A 15,368-nucleotide genomic window follows, 5' to 3' on the forward strand; every position below is an offset into this window, starting at 1 on the left:
ACTGCCCCAGGGAGGGTGGGAATCTCTCCCCCAGAGCCGCCCCTCGTGCACCCCACAGCTCTCGCTGCCCCCTCCCTCTCTCCTGCCAGCTGCTGGGGACCTGGCTGTACGTGGCTGGGGCCGCCCAGTTCCCCCAGCACGTCCTGGAGCTGCTGCTCATCGACCACGGCCACCTCCTCGTGGAGCCCCAGGGCGGGGGGCAGGAGCTGCTCATCACCCAGCGTGTGGCCGTGTAAGATGCAGCCCTTGGGTCTCTGCCCCAGCCCACCTCCCCCCAGCCCCTGCAGCCCTGTCAGCACAGGAGACAAGCAGGGTTTCAGACTGCTCTTCCCAAGAAGAACCTCTCCTGGCTGCTCTGTGCATATTCTCCCCTCCTCTCTCTTCCTCATCTGTTCTTTTTGTTATCTATTTCAACAGCCCCCAGGTTTAGGCAAGTTTTGCAGGGTGCAGAGGGCTTGCAGGCACCAGGCTCTGCTGGCATGGATGCTGCAGGACATGGGCAAGGAGAAGACCTCTCTGCAGGAGCAGCCCTTTCCAGAGGTCCCTGCACTGCAGCTGCCAGCTCTGCCAGGCACCAAAAGCTGTTTCCCTCCCAGGGTCAGACTTTAGGGGGATGAATTTTCCTGGGCCAACACAGGCAGCTCTTTACAGTTTCAGTTATTTTGGGGTGGAAAAGTCTCACCACCAAGGAGCTGGGACAAGGGCTGGGCTGAGATCACGAGCTGCAGGTGGAGGTCAGACAAATGCATGGGAGAAATGGCTTAATTTTAACAGTGAGAGCAGCTAACCCTGGGGAGGAGCTGGCAGGGCCGGGTTCCCAGCCCACAGCTGGGGGCACATGCCCCATGCAGTGCCAGGGCCAGGGCTGGGGCTTTGCTGGTCCTTTCCAGCCCACAGCTGGGGTCTCCACTCTCCTTCTCATGTCACTCCTTCCTGTCTCTCTTTTTCCAGGGGGGACCAATGTCTCACCAACAACTCCACCTACTTTGAGGTGGCTGCTGGTAACCCCACGCTGGTGAAGCACGGTGAGCAGTGTGGGTGGGCACAGCCAGTGGGGTCATCACCCACTCTGATTTTGGGTGGGCTGACACACACAAAGGGCCCGTGTCCATGTTGCATCCTCTGATGTATTCTACTCCCTGGTTATTTTCTCTGTTTAATGCCTCCATGGATTCCAAACAGTTCCCCAGGGCCAGGGGCACCCAGGGTCACACTGGGGATTTCAGCCCCACCATCAAACCACACGAATACCTACAGAGCAATGTCATGCCAGGAGCACGGAGCCAACCTGCCCCATCCCCGCAGGAGAAGACTGCTCCACTTGGGAAGTTATTGCACAGTTATTTCACAATCCCTCAGTGAGGAGGGTGGGAAGGAAAGGAACATTCAGGGCAGGTTTCAGCTAATTAACGAAGCCTTGTGTTCTGAATTGCTTCCTCCTCCCTGAGGAAATGGGGTGAGCGTTTGGGGTGGGAATTGCAACCCTGCGAGGTACAGTTTGACCCAGCCAAGACAGCATCCTGCAAGCAGGGGACAGTTTCTCCCCATTTTTGCAGCCCCCCCCCAAGCTGTGGGGCTGGGCAGACCCCTGAGCACCAGCGAGCCACAGCATCCAGCACGCTGTGGTGACAGGGTGGGAGCTGGGTGACTTTGGCTCCTTCACACCCCGGGCCCACACTTAAGAAATACAGTCCAAGTAAACGAAGAGCCAAACAACTCCCCCTGTGTCAGGACATCACTCCTCCCCTGCTGCTCCAGGCTGGAACCCCGGGGTCTGCCTGCATCGCCCACACATGAGCTGTGGTTTGCTGCTGCTGCAGCACTGAAAAATCTGACTCTTGTGGCTGTTCCCTGACTCTGTTCTCTCAAAGCCAAGACCCAGCAAACCGTGGGGATGCTGATGAACCTCAGCTCTGAAGACGTTTTACTCATCCAGTACCAGCTGCAGAGGGAGAGGATGTATTTGGGACTGTATCTCTACGGTAGGCAAACTCCACCCTAAAATAACCTAAAGCTATCGTGGGGCACACACATGAACTTATCAGCTAACCCCATGCAGCAGCTTGGTTGCACCAACAGTCAGTGATTTTCCTGAGACGCCACGCCAGGGGTCACAGGAGTATTTACAAATCCCACATTAAAACCTCAAGCTCTTGGCAGAGCAGAAAGAGCAGGTTAAAGACAAAACCCACTTGCGCCACAAATACTCAAAGAACAGGAAGCAAACACAATTCAGCATCGATATCATTCTAAAATCTCAGTATTTTCAAGCCAACCATGGTTTTTCAGTGCTTACCTCCCAGGGCAGAGCACGTGGCTCTGCAGGACAGGCAAAGCCGATCAGATCTACCCACAAGCCCACAAAGCAGCACTTTAGGTGAGGCTTCCCACTGCCCTTGAAGCTGCAGAGCAGTTGCCTAAGAGAGTTTAAACACAGTTACAGAAAACAGCCCCTATACTCAGCCTTGGCCCCTCCCAACGCCCCTGGAGCTTCAGACTGTCTCACACCCCCTCCAAGCAGACAGGACCTGACTGAGGAGAGGGTTAAACAAAACTGATGGCCAAGGCTGGTTTTGCTCAGGTGTATTCCCCATGGGAGTGAGAGACCCTGAGAGAGACACAGCAAGGGCTCTGCCAAGGCTGCTGGTCCCTATTTCACACCTAACAAATGCTTCTCCTTCTTTTCCAGCCCGAAACCTGAGTGAGAGCAGAGCCCAGCGGGAGGAATTTGAGCACCATGCCAAGGGGCTGGGGCTGAGCACAGCGGGGATCGTGTACGCCCCCTGGAAAAGGGTCCGTGGCTGGGTGGGGCGTCAAGCGCCCCCGCAGCCACACCACTGGCAGGGGTGCCAGGCCCCGGGCCATAGCTCCAGCCACCCAAGTGTGCTCTTGGAGAGAGATTTCCAAGGTGGTGGAAATGGTTTAGGGGCTAAACACAGGTGTGGTTTGACAGGGACAGTGGTTTAGAACACCCCTCCTGCAGGGACATGATTCCCCAGAGCAAGTGCCAGGGCTCGAGCATCTCCAGTGGGAAACCTGGTCACTGCCACCCCTGCCAGGGGAGAGAGAACTAAAGGATGGGATTTTTTGTCCTGAAATCCCTGATTTTACCCTGAAATTCAGGAATGTGTTGAAATACAGAGGCTGCAGCAAGGGGCAGGTGGGGTGGTGCCCTAGGGCACTGCATGGCCCCACTTCAGCCAAAGGCACAACCATGGAAACCCCTAAAAACCTCAGGTTGTTTTAGGCTGGGATTTGCTTTTCCAGCACCTCGAGGTGCTGCGTGACGTGTGTGTTCACTGCCTGGCTCACTGTAAATGGGCTTCAGGAGGATTGCACAAGCCAGTCCTCCTGCCCCAGCGTGGGGCTCCAGCACACAGGCCTGTTGGGTTGGGGTCCAGCCCTGAGCTTCTGGTCCCGTGGGACATCAGGAAAAAGGCAACACCATCCAATCCCACAAAACCAGACTTCTTCCCTCAGTTTTTCCAAACTAGCCCTAGCCCTAACCTCTGCCACCTGATTTAGGACATTTTTATCCTGCACATGACTCAGTCCCCAAGTCAGCTTGATGAGGATCTTTTTTGTGAAGTGAGGGGTGGAAAAACACCTTACCTTTCCCTGTCCTGGCTATCTGCTTGTCCAAGGCAGGAGACTCTGAGCTTCCAGCAGTGCCCAAAAGCCCCTGAGCTTCCAGACTGAACCTGATGTAGCCCCTGATAACCCCCAGCCTCAAAATGTTTCTTTTAGACCTATCCCCCCCCAGGTTCAGGTTCAGAGGCACTGGGGACAGGGACACAGGCACAGGCTGAGACCCTCGTGGTGGGGCAGGAGCAGGGGCAGGTCTCCTTTCCCTGTTAAGACAACAGGCAGGGCTCAGCCCCCCCCCAAATTAACAGCTGGCTCACATTTAAATTTGGGTAAGACAAATCATGTTCAGAGAAAGCCAAGAGTAGAATTAGCCAAAATTATGTGTCCTTACAAGCCCTGGTGCAATGGCTGTTAGCAGAGAAGGGTTTTGGGCTCAGCTGAGAGGCTGGACATTGCATCTGAGGAGTAAAATGAAATGGATTAAACAAATACAGAAAAGATTTTGGGGATTTTTGTCATCAGGCTGAAAGAGCTGGATGTGAGCAGGCACCAGTGCAGAGGCTCACATACCCCTGCGTCAGCCTGAGGCATCAGCAGAACTTAAACCACACTAATTCCAGGTGACTGGGTAGCAGGAGCTTTTTACTGATTTCTCAAAAAGTCTAAATCCCCCTTTCATTCTCTTACTGACCTCCCACCGTGTCACAGCTTTGCCCCAAAACCTGGGTTCCTCTTCATAGCACAGGCAGAACACCAGCAGCTCCACACCCAGCGTCTGTGCCCAGGGCAGTGTGGGGAAGCCCGTCGCTTCTCTAGGGCCTCTTAGACTCATAATCTGATTAAAAGGAAAAGAAAAATGCACTCTTCTTCAGTAAATTCTCTCCTGCTGGTGCACTGACACTTCCATTTATGCTGTCGTTGTTTTGGAAGGAGCTGTGTGAAGAGAAAGAAGTTGAGAAAGGAAACAGCCCATGCCCGGAGCCTGAGGCTGCAGTCACGGCATCACCTCCCCCGGGCACCCCCACCCTGGGACCACGGGCAGCAAACCCCACCTGAGGCAATAAATGTCTTGCTCAAACTCCACACGTGTTGTTGCCGAGCTGTTGGAGAGCAGGGGTGCTGCAGAGATCCAAAGGGAGGCATCCAAAAAGAACCTGAACGCCCCATTCACCTCGTGTGTCATGGAGCCGGGAGGGATGTGGGACAAGGGGACACGTGGAAGTTCCCTCAGCGCCGACTCACACCAGGCTGGAAGGAACAGGCAGTGCTTGAATGGAGCAGTAATGGAGGCTAACCAGGAGAGGGCAACCATTAACTGTTTTAAATGAGTGGGCCAGGCATTTGATGAGGAACTGGGGCATCCAGAAAGCTAGAAATTTCTCTTTAACTCCACAGGCAGAGAGGAAGAGGGTGCTCAGCTAGAAATTTCTCTTTAATTCCACAGGCAGAGAGGAAGAGGGTGCTCAGCTAGCAACACCCAGTTCTGGTGAGAGCAGCCTGAGTGCCAGCTGTAGCCCAGCGGGGGCAGATGTTCCTGCCCAAGCCCTTTGGAGCAGGCAGGAGCTCCCCGGTGACGTTCAGCCACAGCGAGGTGTGCAATGCAGTGTGACAACACTGACAAATCACCCTCCTGCCGGAGAGGGAGGGGGTGCTCACCCAACCCAGGCTGGATTTTTACTTCCTCCGAGAAAAAGGCAATGTTTCCTCCTTTCCCAATGACCTTGGCATCCCTGAGGTGAGAAGATTCAGGTGCCAAGATCCACGTTGCTCTCGGTGCCTCCAGAACACCCCTGCACTCCTTGGGCACCTCCCACAGCCCTTCTCCCACCCCCAGCCCCAAGGGGAGGGAAGCACCGTCAGTCACTGTGCTCCACACAGAGGGGTGGAGTTATAAAGAGACTGTTTTCCTGCGTGCCTGGAGAGCAATTCAGTCAGCTCTAACCTAGTAATTAAGCACTGAAAATATCTCTCTTCCTTAAAAAGGCAGAAGAGAAAAGCCAGAGTGAAGAGAGGACGGGGGGAGCCCTGCTCCTCCCTCTGCAGCACCAGGGTGCCGGTCCCTGTGCAGCTCTCCAGAGTTGAGCCTTTGGCCCCATCCCTGAACAAAGGATTTTACAAGGTGCGGTACAGCCACCGCTTCCCTCCTGCTCAGAGGGCACAGGTAGGTGGCCAGCCCTTGCCTCAGACCTCTCCATCGGCGTGTGCCACCGAAGATAACGCCCAGAGCAAAAGGGGGGGGGGAGGCAGCGGGGACGGTGCCAGCAGCCCTGAGCCTGCCCGAGCAGCGTCTCAGCTGACCGAGGCTGACACCGCTGGGGAGCAGCGGCTCAGATTACACAGAGCCAGACTCCGGGTGGATTTATAGCTGAATAAAAGCCTTGAATTGCAGTCGAGGGACGTAAGGAACCAACAAACCCAGGCCGGGCCCCGCGGCAAGTTTTGTTCCCCAAAATAAGGCTGCTTGTGCTACCCTGGCTCCTGAACGACCTTCAAGGATAGCTCCTGGTCAGGTTTTTATTTAAGGAAAACAAATTGTACAAAGCCTTTATTTTGAAAGCCCTGCAAGCCAGGTTCCTTTGAGGTGTAACTGAGCTGTAGTTTCCAGAGTTACAGGTACTACACAGAGGAGCAAAGCCCAGCACCACTCAGGCAGGTTAACAGAACCTGAACATCCCCAGCTCCTCACTGCCACCATCAGCCTTGCTCCCAGCTTTGCTGGATTGCCTTTAAGAAGAATTCTGCTCTCCCAGGTCCTTGTAAGGAGAATCCTTCTCATCGTCAGTGTCCTTGGTGAGAATCATCCCAGGAAGGGTCTGGCCACAAACAGCACCCATGAACCATACCAAGCAAGACACAGACATGTGGCATCTCTTTAACAGACCTTTATTAGCAGACTGTTCCCTACATGAAGAATCTGAGTTAGATTTGCATTCTAACAATTTTGTGGTTACAGCTACAAAGATGGTTGTCATTTTGCATTGGTTTTTGCATTCTGATATTCATATTCCCATTAGGCCACACTGGTAGGAAGGAGCCACTGCAGAATTTGTGACAGGAGGACAGGGGTGGGAGGGTGGGGGAAGAAAGACAAACAGATCAGTAATCCAGACCAGTTCAATTTCCATGTGGTTAATTACTGACAGGACTGGATAGCCAAGGCAGAGCCTCATGAGGAAGACTCCCCATGAACCACCAAAATCCATCAGCAAAATGGCAGGTGCTGAGCACTACCAAACCCCTTTCTGGTTTCTCACCCACACCTCCCCCATGCCCGTTTACACGTGGAGGGCACTGGCTCAGCAGCAGGAGCTGCCAACTCAGCCTCAAAGAACAACTGCAGCAGCTTGTGTCCAAGTGCAAGTTTCCTTCCATCTCTCTGGAAGCTTGTCTTTTCTTTAGACCCTGAGATCTCTCCCTTCCCTCTTTCCTAAAGACTCCCCAAGATCATTCTCAACTAGCTGTTGTGACATGCAACATACACAGACCTTCAACCTCCCAACTCCAGCCATCCACCTGAAAGCCCTTCAGCCCTGCACCCAGGCAATTCCAAAACCAGGTGAGCCTGGCAGCTCTCCCTCTCCCCTGCTCCCAAGGGTCTGCTTCCCCACCAGCTCCCTGCTCTCCTATGGCTTCCTGCTACAGAATTTCTCTGGGCTGAGGTTCTCCAGCAACAACCCCAGACATGGGAAAGGCAGCTCGAGCCCCACGGGGAAGGCACACACGTCCCTCCTCACGACTCAGCTGCACCATATGAGAGAACAAACAGAACTTTTTTAGGACAGGAGAAATACAAGCACAGTAACAATATTTAAACAAGTCTATAAAAATAGTCTGACATAACTCTGTTCAAATAAATACAAAATAAATATGCTTTAAGCAGTAAAACAGTGGAATGCAACGCTGGTCCATATTGCCCAAAATGAGAAGTTAGATGAGGATCTCCCGGGCCTCAAAAGCCAGATCCTATCAACTAAAATAGCCCATAATGCAGTCAGAGAAATTTTAAAGCCACGTCTTTCCCTTAGCCTTATGAAAAGCACCCTTTGAAAGAAAAGCAAGCACGTCTGCAGGACTGAAAGCTCACCTCTCCCAGTGACAACCAGCCCCTCTCCCTAGCACCCCTGCCCACAGCAGCCACGCTCCCAGCTCGGGGACTTTGCTAATGCAAACCTGAACATCAATCTATGAGGTCTAAAGAGACAGATAGCAGCGTAGGCACGGGGCTTGGACAAGGTCCACCAGCTACCCGTGGCACAGGCAGGATGGAATTCAGAGGTCCATGCAACGCTGCACAGGGGCTCTCGTGTTGTGCTGGGCACACAACTGCACAGGAGCTGTGAAATGTTGTCTTTTGTTCAACTAAAGCCATGCATCAAGTGCATCAAGGTGCCAGGCCCTCCAGGGCTCTCCTGCCTTGCCCTTTCCAAGCCCCTGCTGAGTATAAGACAAGCCAATCCGGCATGCAAAGGATACAGGCATGCAGGCTCTAGTCTGCTGCTTCGGTTAGTTAAGTGCATCTTGTTAGTGGATTTATGAGACACACTTAAATCTATAAAAAATAAATAATGCTAATTCTTCATCAGGCTGGCCTAAGTAACCTTCAGCCTGTCTGAATAAACCACTGCTCGCCAGCCCTCAAAACCAGAATAGTTTGAAGTTACATGTCATGTCAAGTCTTGGAAGCAGAACATGAACATCTCCTACCCAAAGGAATATATGTAAACATAACAACAAGCCTGGTGTGGCAGCAGCTCCTACACAAGGTTTGTACAAATTTTAACAACGGGTAGGAAGTTAAATAACTGAATGGAATAAAACTCTCTGAATGGAAAAAGAAGCTCTTTCAGCAAGTCAGAAGGTGCCCGTCCACAGGCAAACGGCTCTGGACGTGCAGCACGCTGAGAGCAGACCTGTTACCCAAACCTCTGCTACTCTGCTGAGAACTGACCTCAGCAACTCCCTCCTTCAGGTTCTCCCAGGAGTTCATCTCCTGGTCTCCCAAAAGGCCCAACAAAAAGGACCACGCAATGGTTTATGTGGAGCTCTGAGTAGCAAGATGGCAACGGACACCAGGTCCTCCCCTCCCCCTTACTGACTCACAAACTATCTGAGATTTCACAGCTTTGTTTAGTCAGCTTAGTGTCGACACATTCACAGAATGAGAGATGGCTACACATCTTGGGATTGCACCCCAAGATTTCAGAGTTCAAAGTCCTCAGCATCTCCTGGTCACCGTGACTCCACGCCCAGCGTCATCTTCAAGTTTTCATACACCACGTAGCTGATGCTGACAGCTGGGATCACCTTCATGAAGTTTGGTGCCAGGCCCCGGTACAGACCAAATGCTCCCTCTGTCTTCAGAATGTGTTTAAACAGTCCCCTCATTGTCACTTCGGGAGCACCCTCCACTGAAGCTGCAAGAGGAAAAGCCACGATGAGTAATGCAGCCCAGGTGGTGAAAACACCTCGAGGTCACCCCTGCTCCACAGAGCAGTTCTGACTCATGTGCCTCCCGTGGATGTTCACAGAGCAAAGGTGCTTCCTGGAGGACAGCATCTAACTCCCCAGCAAGCCACGGCCGTGGGGCCAACGCAGCCACTCTCCCAAACTGCTCTGCAGACACCCTTAGCCCAAAACTCTGACCTGAGCAAAACAGGACCTCTGTCCTGGAGGTGCTGAGATGGCAGCACAAAGTCCAGTGTCCTGCAGCACGGCCAACAGCCCGCTGCTCAGTGACAGCCCCTGTGGCAGTGTTTTCACAAGAGGACCTTTGCCCTGCTCAGGGACCATGACAGGAGTTCCCACCCTCCCCTGGAGCTCTCACCTTGGGCCTGCATGCGCGTCCTCACAAGAGCCAGCGGGTAACTGGCAAGCTGTCCACAGGTACTGGAGATGGTGCCACAAGCCAGCAGAACAAAGACCCCGGGGTCAGCACTGTTGACAGCATAGCGTTGCAGCCAGGTATTTTTTAATGTCTGGAAGGAACAAGCCAGATGTCAGCAAAAAGCAATCAAAAGAGTATCACGTTACATAAAAGATCAAGCGTAAAGGCCCAGAAAGCTACGTGCAAACTGAGCCAGAAGCACCAGGCTTCTCAGATCTTTGAGTTACTGATACTGTAGCGCCCGAGGGAAATACCTTTAATTTTCTGATGTAATTATCTCATTAAAAAACAAAAAAAGCCAAACAAAACCAAGAGACCATGTATGATCTTGAATAGGAAAGGAGAATCATTGTATTGGATTCTCTTTTAGGCTTCTTTGGTTAAAAATCCATTTGTGTCCCATAAAGCTGATTTGGAAAGCTCTGATAAGTCACTTAAACTCCTGTAGTACCTGACAGGTCTGACAGTGACAGAGCTACACAAGCAGCACAGCCTCACAACAGTGCGATGGGTGAACACTGGCTGGGGAAATTTAACTCTATTTCAGCCAGACCCAACACAAACAGGTAGAAGGCTTCATACCTCATAGACTGCCAGGTCAATACCAGCATATGGAATGATTCCTAGCATGTTGGGGATGTAGCCTTTGTAGAAGGCAGCCACTCCTTCCTTTGAAAGGATGTTTTTGGCACAATCCAACATGCCTGAATATTGTCCCGTCTTCCTCAGAGCCATCCGTGTTTTCAGAACCTAGGAGACCAGAACAAACACCATCAAGGTCTACAGGGGAATCGACAGGAGAAGAACGTACAGACAACGTCATCAAGAGCATGATGACCAGGACTACAGCAGGACCTTCAGCCCCAGGCTCACCTCCATGGGGTAGATGCTGCTCTGTGCAATGGCCCCTGCCAGAGAACCCGCCAGCAGCCGCTCGTGGATCCTCAGCATCTCCTGGTCAGTGCCAATGAACCGCTTGATCTGCAGAAGCCACAACAGACACTGAAGCTCACTCCCTTTTCTCAGCCATCTGGGTTTTTCCCCCACCCCCCCCAGCTCGTCCTTCTGCAGCCAGACTTGCCCGTGCCCTTTCACTCACCTGCTCATAGGCCATAAACTTAATGGCAGATTCTGGTGCAATCTTCAGCACGTTGATGCCATTCCCTCTCCACAGGGACCTTGTGCCACCCTCTCGGATCATCTGAGTGAAACCGCCAACGATGCACATGTTGTTGCTGCGGGAGGCATGGACCTGGAGGGGGAGAGCCTGGATCAGCTCCAGCCCTGATGACGCCACTGCCACGGCTTTTTCCGTAATCCAGGGACAAAAGGGCACTTTTTTTATTTACCCAGAGATTTGCCAAGGCTTTAATCCCTTCCAGACAACTTCTACAATGGACAGCAAGCTGCTTTTCTGTTTTTGCGAAGTCTAGTGTTAACTAATGAACTTAATCAATATCTCCCTCTGGAATGTGAGGGAAGGCTCAACAGGCAACTCCCATACCTGGCACAGGGTCAGCTGCCCAGGGTAAGATTCTCAGCTGGCTCAAGAGCAACTACAGTGACAAAGCAGAAAAAATTGCTTTTTTCCCCCAACTCCTTTCTAGCACTGGTAATCCTTATACCGAGTAGGAGCTCTGCCAGATGACCACAGCAACCACTTCAACTCTAATGGCCCCAGGGTCTTTCACAGGGTCAGCAGACTTGAACCTGTTTCACCAAAACCCAGCTTTTCCAGTGCTCTGAACCACAGAGCTCTCTAACTATTGACAATTTTCACACATCTACCTCCCAAAAGATTCTCTGTATTTTTTCTAGTCAGTGAAGACTAGGTTGTGCTGTGCTGCATTGATCAACATTACCATCTCCTAGGCATCCAAGAGTATTAAAGGAATCTGCCTGGGTATCCAAACAAAAAGGAACTGCTCCATCATACCTGCATGAGCACTTTCAAGCGGTCCAAGGGAGCTGTACAGGTTCTGGACACGGCACCTGCACCTCCACCTGCAACCAGGTGTCTCCACCACATCCCAGTCTGTCTCTCTTCCACTGTGAACTCATCGGGGACGGTCAAGTTCTCTCCTACATCAAAGATCTGCAAAAATATAAGGTGTTGAGAAACGTTTCATCAGCTAGTGATCTTGCCAAAGTTCTATTGCTCTGCCAGTGCTAAGTGCTGAAGTACTGAATACGCTCACTCGAAGGCAGCAGCATATCTACAGCCACTAACTGCTGTGCCTGGCCACAGAACTGCCACTGCTACAGCACGTCACATGGGGAATCTTCACACTCCAAGACTTCTGTCCAAGAAGCTGCCAACTGCTGAACATTTGTCTGCATTAAAATACTGTGGATCCTAGTGAGGACTAAAATGACCAACTGCGGGCAGCTGCATGGTGCTGGACCTCTCTGGAACCTTCCAACCTCACAGCCAGTTGAATCTCGTTATGTGCTATTTTCACACACTGAAATATCTTCAGGAAGGATGGCTGCCTGTCAAATTGATTTCTAGTCTTAACAGGTCCTGAACCAGCATGAGCTGGCCCTGGTATGAGCTCTCAGGTACAAGCCAAGTGAACACCCTCATCTTCTCCCAGAACATGTGGTTGTTATCACCTGTGCCAGTGATAGGTGGCAAGATAACAGGACAGGAAGCAATTTAGATTCTAGGGCTACAAGGCAGCTATTGAACCATGAAGAGAAAGATAGGGACTGCTGATAGCAGCTCCTGGGGGTCAGGGCTCTGACGAGAAGCTGGGGAAAGACCAAGGCCCATCAGAGGAACAGTTTCCTACCGTGGAGTGCTTCCAGTAGAGGATGATTTCAGGAATGTTCTCCACTGGGTGCAGCAGGTGATAGTCTCGCCACTCATTCCAGTCAATTGTCATTGTCCCGTTTTTATCCATGCTAAAAGACATAATTAGATGAGTACAGACTCCCACGGGGTGACAAATTCCTCCTCCCCTTCCCTTTGATTATTCAGGCCTACATCAAAAAAAGCTTTGCAAAGCAACTACTAGAAGACTTGTAAAGAGACGAGACAAAGCTGGGAAATCATCTCTTCACCTAACACTCCAGAGAGGTAGAAGTGGGCTCTCTTTTCCCAATCCTCCCTCTCCCCTTTAACTGACCCATAGGAGTAGTTGCACCCCCTCCTACCCAACTCAGGGACATAACTGACACTGAATGGAAAATAGTACTTACTAGGTGACAGGACCCCAGAAGTGTCCCGTCCTTATTCTGACACACAGGCAAACAGACAGAGGGAAGGTAGCAGAGGAAAGAGAGGAAAAAACAGCACAAATAAGTGGTTGTTAACATGTTAGTGCCACATGCATAAAGCACTCCTCATTTCCAAAGAGCAGCTGCACAGTCCCTCTCCAAAGCAGCAAGCTCAGGGCAGCAGGACAATCAGACAAGGGTGCAAGGCAGCTCAGGCACAAGCTCTTCCCACAACAGGTCAGGACAATAAGAGATTCTGACAGTAACTCTCCACAACGCAAAACAAAGAGTAACAGGCAAGAAGGGAGGAGCTGAAGTCTCTGGAAAGCATATACAGGGTAGAAGGAAGAGCTGGGTTTCATGTCTCACATTTCCTTCTAACCCTCTCAACAGTAAAACAGAAGAACCAGTGGAATCCTCACCTCTTCAGTATTTTCTCAGCCTGCTGCTCAGAGATCTTGACTCCCAGGTCTCGCAGAGACTGTACAATCTCCTGGGCATCAATGCGGCCTGCAAAGACAACCCAGTGAGCTCAGGTACATGTACAACACACCAACATGTGCAGTCATCTATTCATGACCATGAGAAAGGTGTTTACCATCATTCTTCTTATCCAAACTCTTGAAGACCAGTCTCAGCTTCTTTTCATGATCTTGGAGGTAATGAACAAACTCCTCAAAATCCAGTTGTCCATCCAGATCCTTGTCTCCAGCCTTCACAACTTTCTGTTTTTTAAAAAAAAAAAAAAATCAAAAACTGTCAGTTCCTTTGTTTATTCAGACAGATCTGCCCCTTCTACCCTATTTAAAGATCATTTCCTACACAGCTTTGACTCTTCCTTCAGAAAGCAGCCATCAGAGTTATAATTCCTCACAGAAATTTGAGGAGAGCAGTAGTGTGGAAAGGTCACCTGATTCCAGGCAACTGTCTCCCAAAATTAGTTATGCAGATGAAATGCCTCATGCTTTTATTAAAGATATTCTGCTGCTATCATGTGTCTAATCTCAGTCCTGTATCTTGATTAACACCTTACAAAGCCCCTGTAGAAGTTCTCAACTAAGTATGAGGCAACAGATTTGCATAAAAAGTGAAATCACAGAACTTCAGGTAATTAAAAAACATGAACAGGAGAAGGAATTTCATGCCTCCTGTGGTCCTTGGAGAAGTACGCTCCCTCTGGCAATAACTCACTCCAACCAGAAAAAGCCTGTCCAGCTCCAGTGGACACAGCCAAAGATAAAAACCCCTATGAACTGGTTTAGGCACCCTGGAGCCATGTGCTTTAATTACACAAGTTTCCACAAGATGCACATAGAACAGGAAAAGGTTCTTAGTAGGGCAAATCTAAAATCAAGATAAAACTCTGTGCCAGACATCTAGGACAAGGTAAATGACTAATTAACTCCCTCCAGCATGGGGCAATAGCAGATGGACTGTCCTATCTGAGGGCACGTGGCTACTTGTTGACAGCAGAGGTGATCTCCAGGCTGCAAGAATGTGGCTGGGGGAGTTCTGAACTCCCCTTCTTGTTCAGTCACTTGCCTTTGACAGCCCGTAAGTCTTTTTCAACACGAATCAGTGAGCAATGCCAATGAGGTGTGATTCAGTCTATGGCATCACCTAAATTTTTGTTTTAATTCTTGTAACATTTCTGTGAAGCAGGCAGGTTGTTGAGGAAGCTCTGAGCTGAGAACAAACACTGGGCTAACCCTCTGTTCACCAATATTTTGTTCAATATTTAGGCTTCAAAGGTAAGAGGCAAACTTAAGCTTATTGTGATATTTCCACAGCCTATGAGCACCAGTCCTCTTCATAAGCCTGAAGCCTTTCAATGCCACTTTAAATGACTTCAGTACTAAATACTTCACTATTAAAGCTCACTCTCTTGCCTCATCAAGTCCTGTCACTTTTAGCCCTAATGCCATGAGAATTATTCCTAATCATTTCATGAACCCTAAATAAGAAAGTGCCATCCCAGCTGCCCTGACCTATGAGGTATGCCCAATATTCTCAACCTGCCATTTATCATATGACAGTTGTAAAGTTCAGATATTACCCCACATCCAACTTGTAGGCTAAAGATAGAGCAACACCCCTGGCGTGTCAGCAGACGGGCCCTGAACAGCTGACTCAGGGCTTCCCTCCGACTGGCAACCCCCAGCCCGCTGACAGGCAGGATCGTTGGGAGGCACTGTAAGTGAGATGTGACTGTGCAACTGCTCCTGGCCCCAGCACACCCCGAAGCGTGGCAGAGAGGTGTGAGGGGAGGTCAGAGCCCGCGGGTAGCAGCAGCTGCCCAGCCCTGCCAGCCCTCCTCCTCCTCCAGCAGAGCGCAGGAAAGGCCACGAGCCTCTCGAACAGGAACCTGCAGCACGTGTGAGGGGTGAGAAAGCCAAGCTGCCAGTGTGCTCTCCAGAGAGACACTGCTGTCTGCCTGCAGCTCTTTGCCTTTAGCAGCAAATCCCACAGGCAGAACTAGTCCCGAGCAGCTCTGCTGGCTCCACGTGTTTCTATGGTCACCTGTGTAAGCACTGGGCCTGGAGCACGCTCTGGGACCCTGCACACCCCAGAACCTGCTGCAGCCCCGCCTGTGTGCCCCAACACAGCCCACCCAGCTTCCTGGAGCACGCTCTGGGACCCTGCACATCCCAGAGCCTGACGCAGCACCTCCTGT

The 15,368-nt window shown here is 51.1% G+C and overlaps 2 protein-coding genes across 4 annotated transcripts in view; one reads left to right on the forward strand and one right to left on the reverse strand.

Annotated features, from left to right (window-relative positions):
- Positions 1–89: 89 nt before the first annotated feature.
- LOC103768680 (alpha-1-acid glycoprotein 8-like) lies at positions 90–4,644 on the forward strand (the record flags this gene model as incomplete). The annotated part of the gene is made up of 5 exons (XM_008935834.1): positions 90–232; positions 952–1,025; positions 1,872–1,982; positions 2,690–2,793; positions 4,519–4,644. Coding segments are annotated over 5 exons (558 nt in total), but the record flags the coding sequence as incomplete, so codon positions are not given.
- Positions 4,645–8,817: 4,173 nt separating this feature from the next.
- The window catches only part of SLC25A25 (solute carrier family 25 (mitochondrial carrier; phosphate carrier), member 25), a 13,826-nt gene continuing 7,275 nt past the window's right edge, over positions 8,818–15,368 (reverse strand). For 2 of the 3 annotated variants that reach the window (XM_008935832.1, XM_008935833.1), the window contains exons 2-10: positions 13,293–13,419; positions 13,117–13,204; positions 12,268–12,379; positions 11,409–11,567; positions 10,572–10,724; positions 10,346–10,453; positions 10,055–10,222; positions 9,413–9,563; positions 8,818–9,002 (exon numbers count right to left, since the gene is read on the reverse strand). In XM_008935832.1, the coding sequence (XP_008934080.1) occupies positions 8,818–9,002; positions 9,413–9,563; positions 10,055–10,222; positions 10,346–10,453; positions 10,572–10,724; positions 11,409–11,567; positions 12,268–12,379; positions 13,117–13,204; positions 13,293–13,419 (1,251 nt within the window). Of the gene's footprint in view, positions 9,003–9,412; positions 9,564–10,054; positions 10,223–10,345; positions 10,454–10,571; positions 10,725–11,408; positions 11,568–12,267; positions 12,380–12,676; positions 12,713–13,116; positions 13,205–13,292; positions 13,420–15,368 lie in introns of all 3 variants that reach the window. The other variant, XM_008935831.1, reaches the window with a different exon arrangement.

The sequence above is a fragment of the Merops nubicus genome, unplaced genomic scaffold, assembly GCF_000691845.1.
Source record: "Merops nubicus isolate BGI_N331 unplaced genomic scaffold, ASM69184v1 scaffold23172, whole genome shotgun sequence".
Lineage (NCBI taxonomy): Eukaryota > Metazoa > Chordata > Aves > Coraciiformes > Meropidae > Merops > Merops nubicus.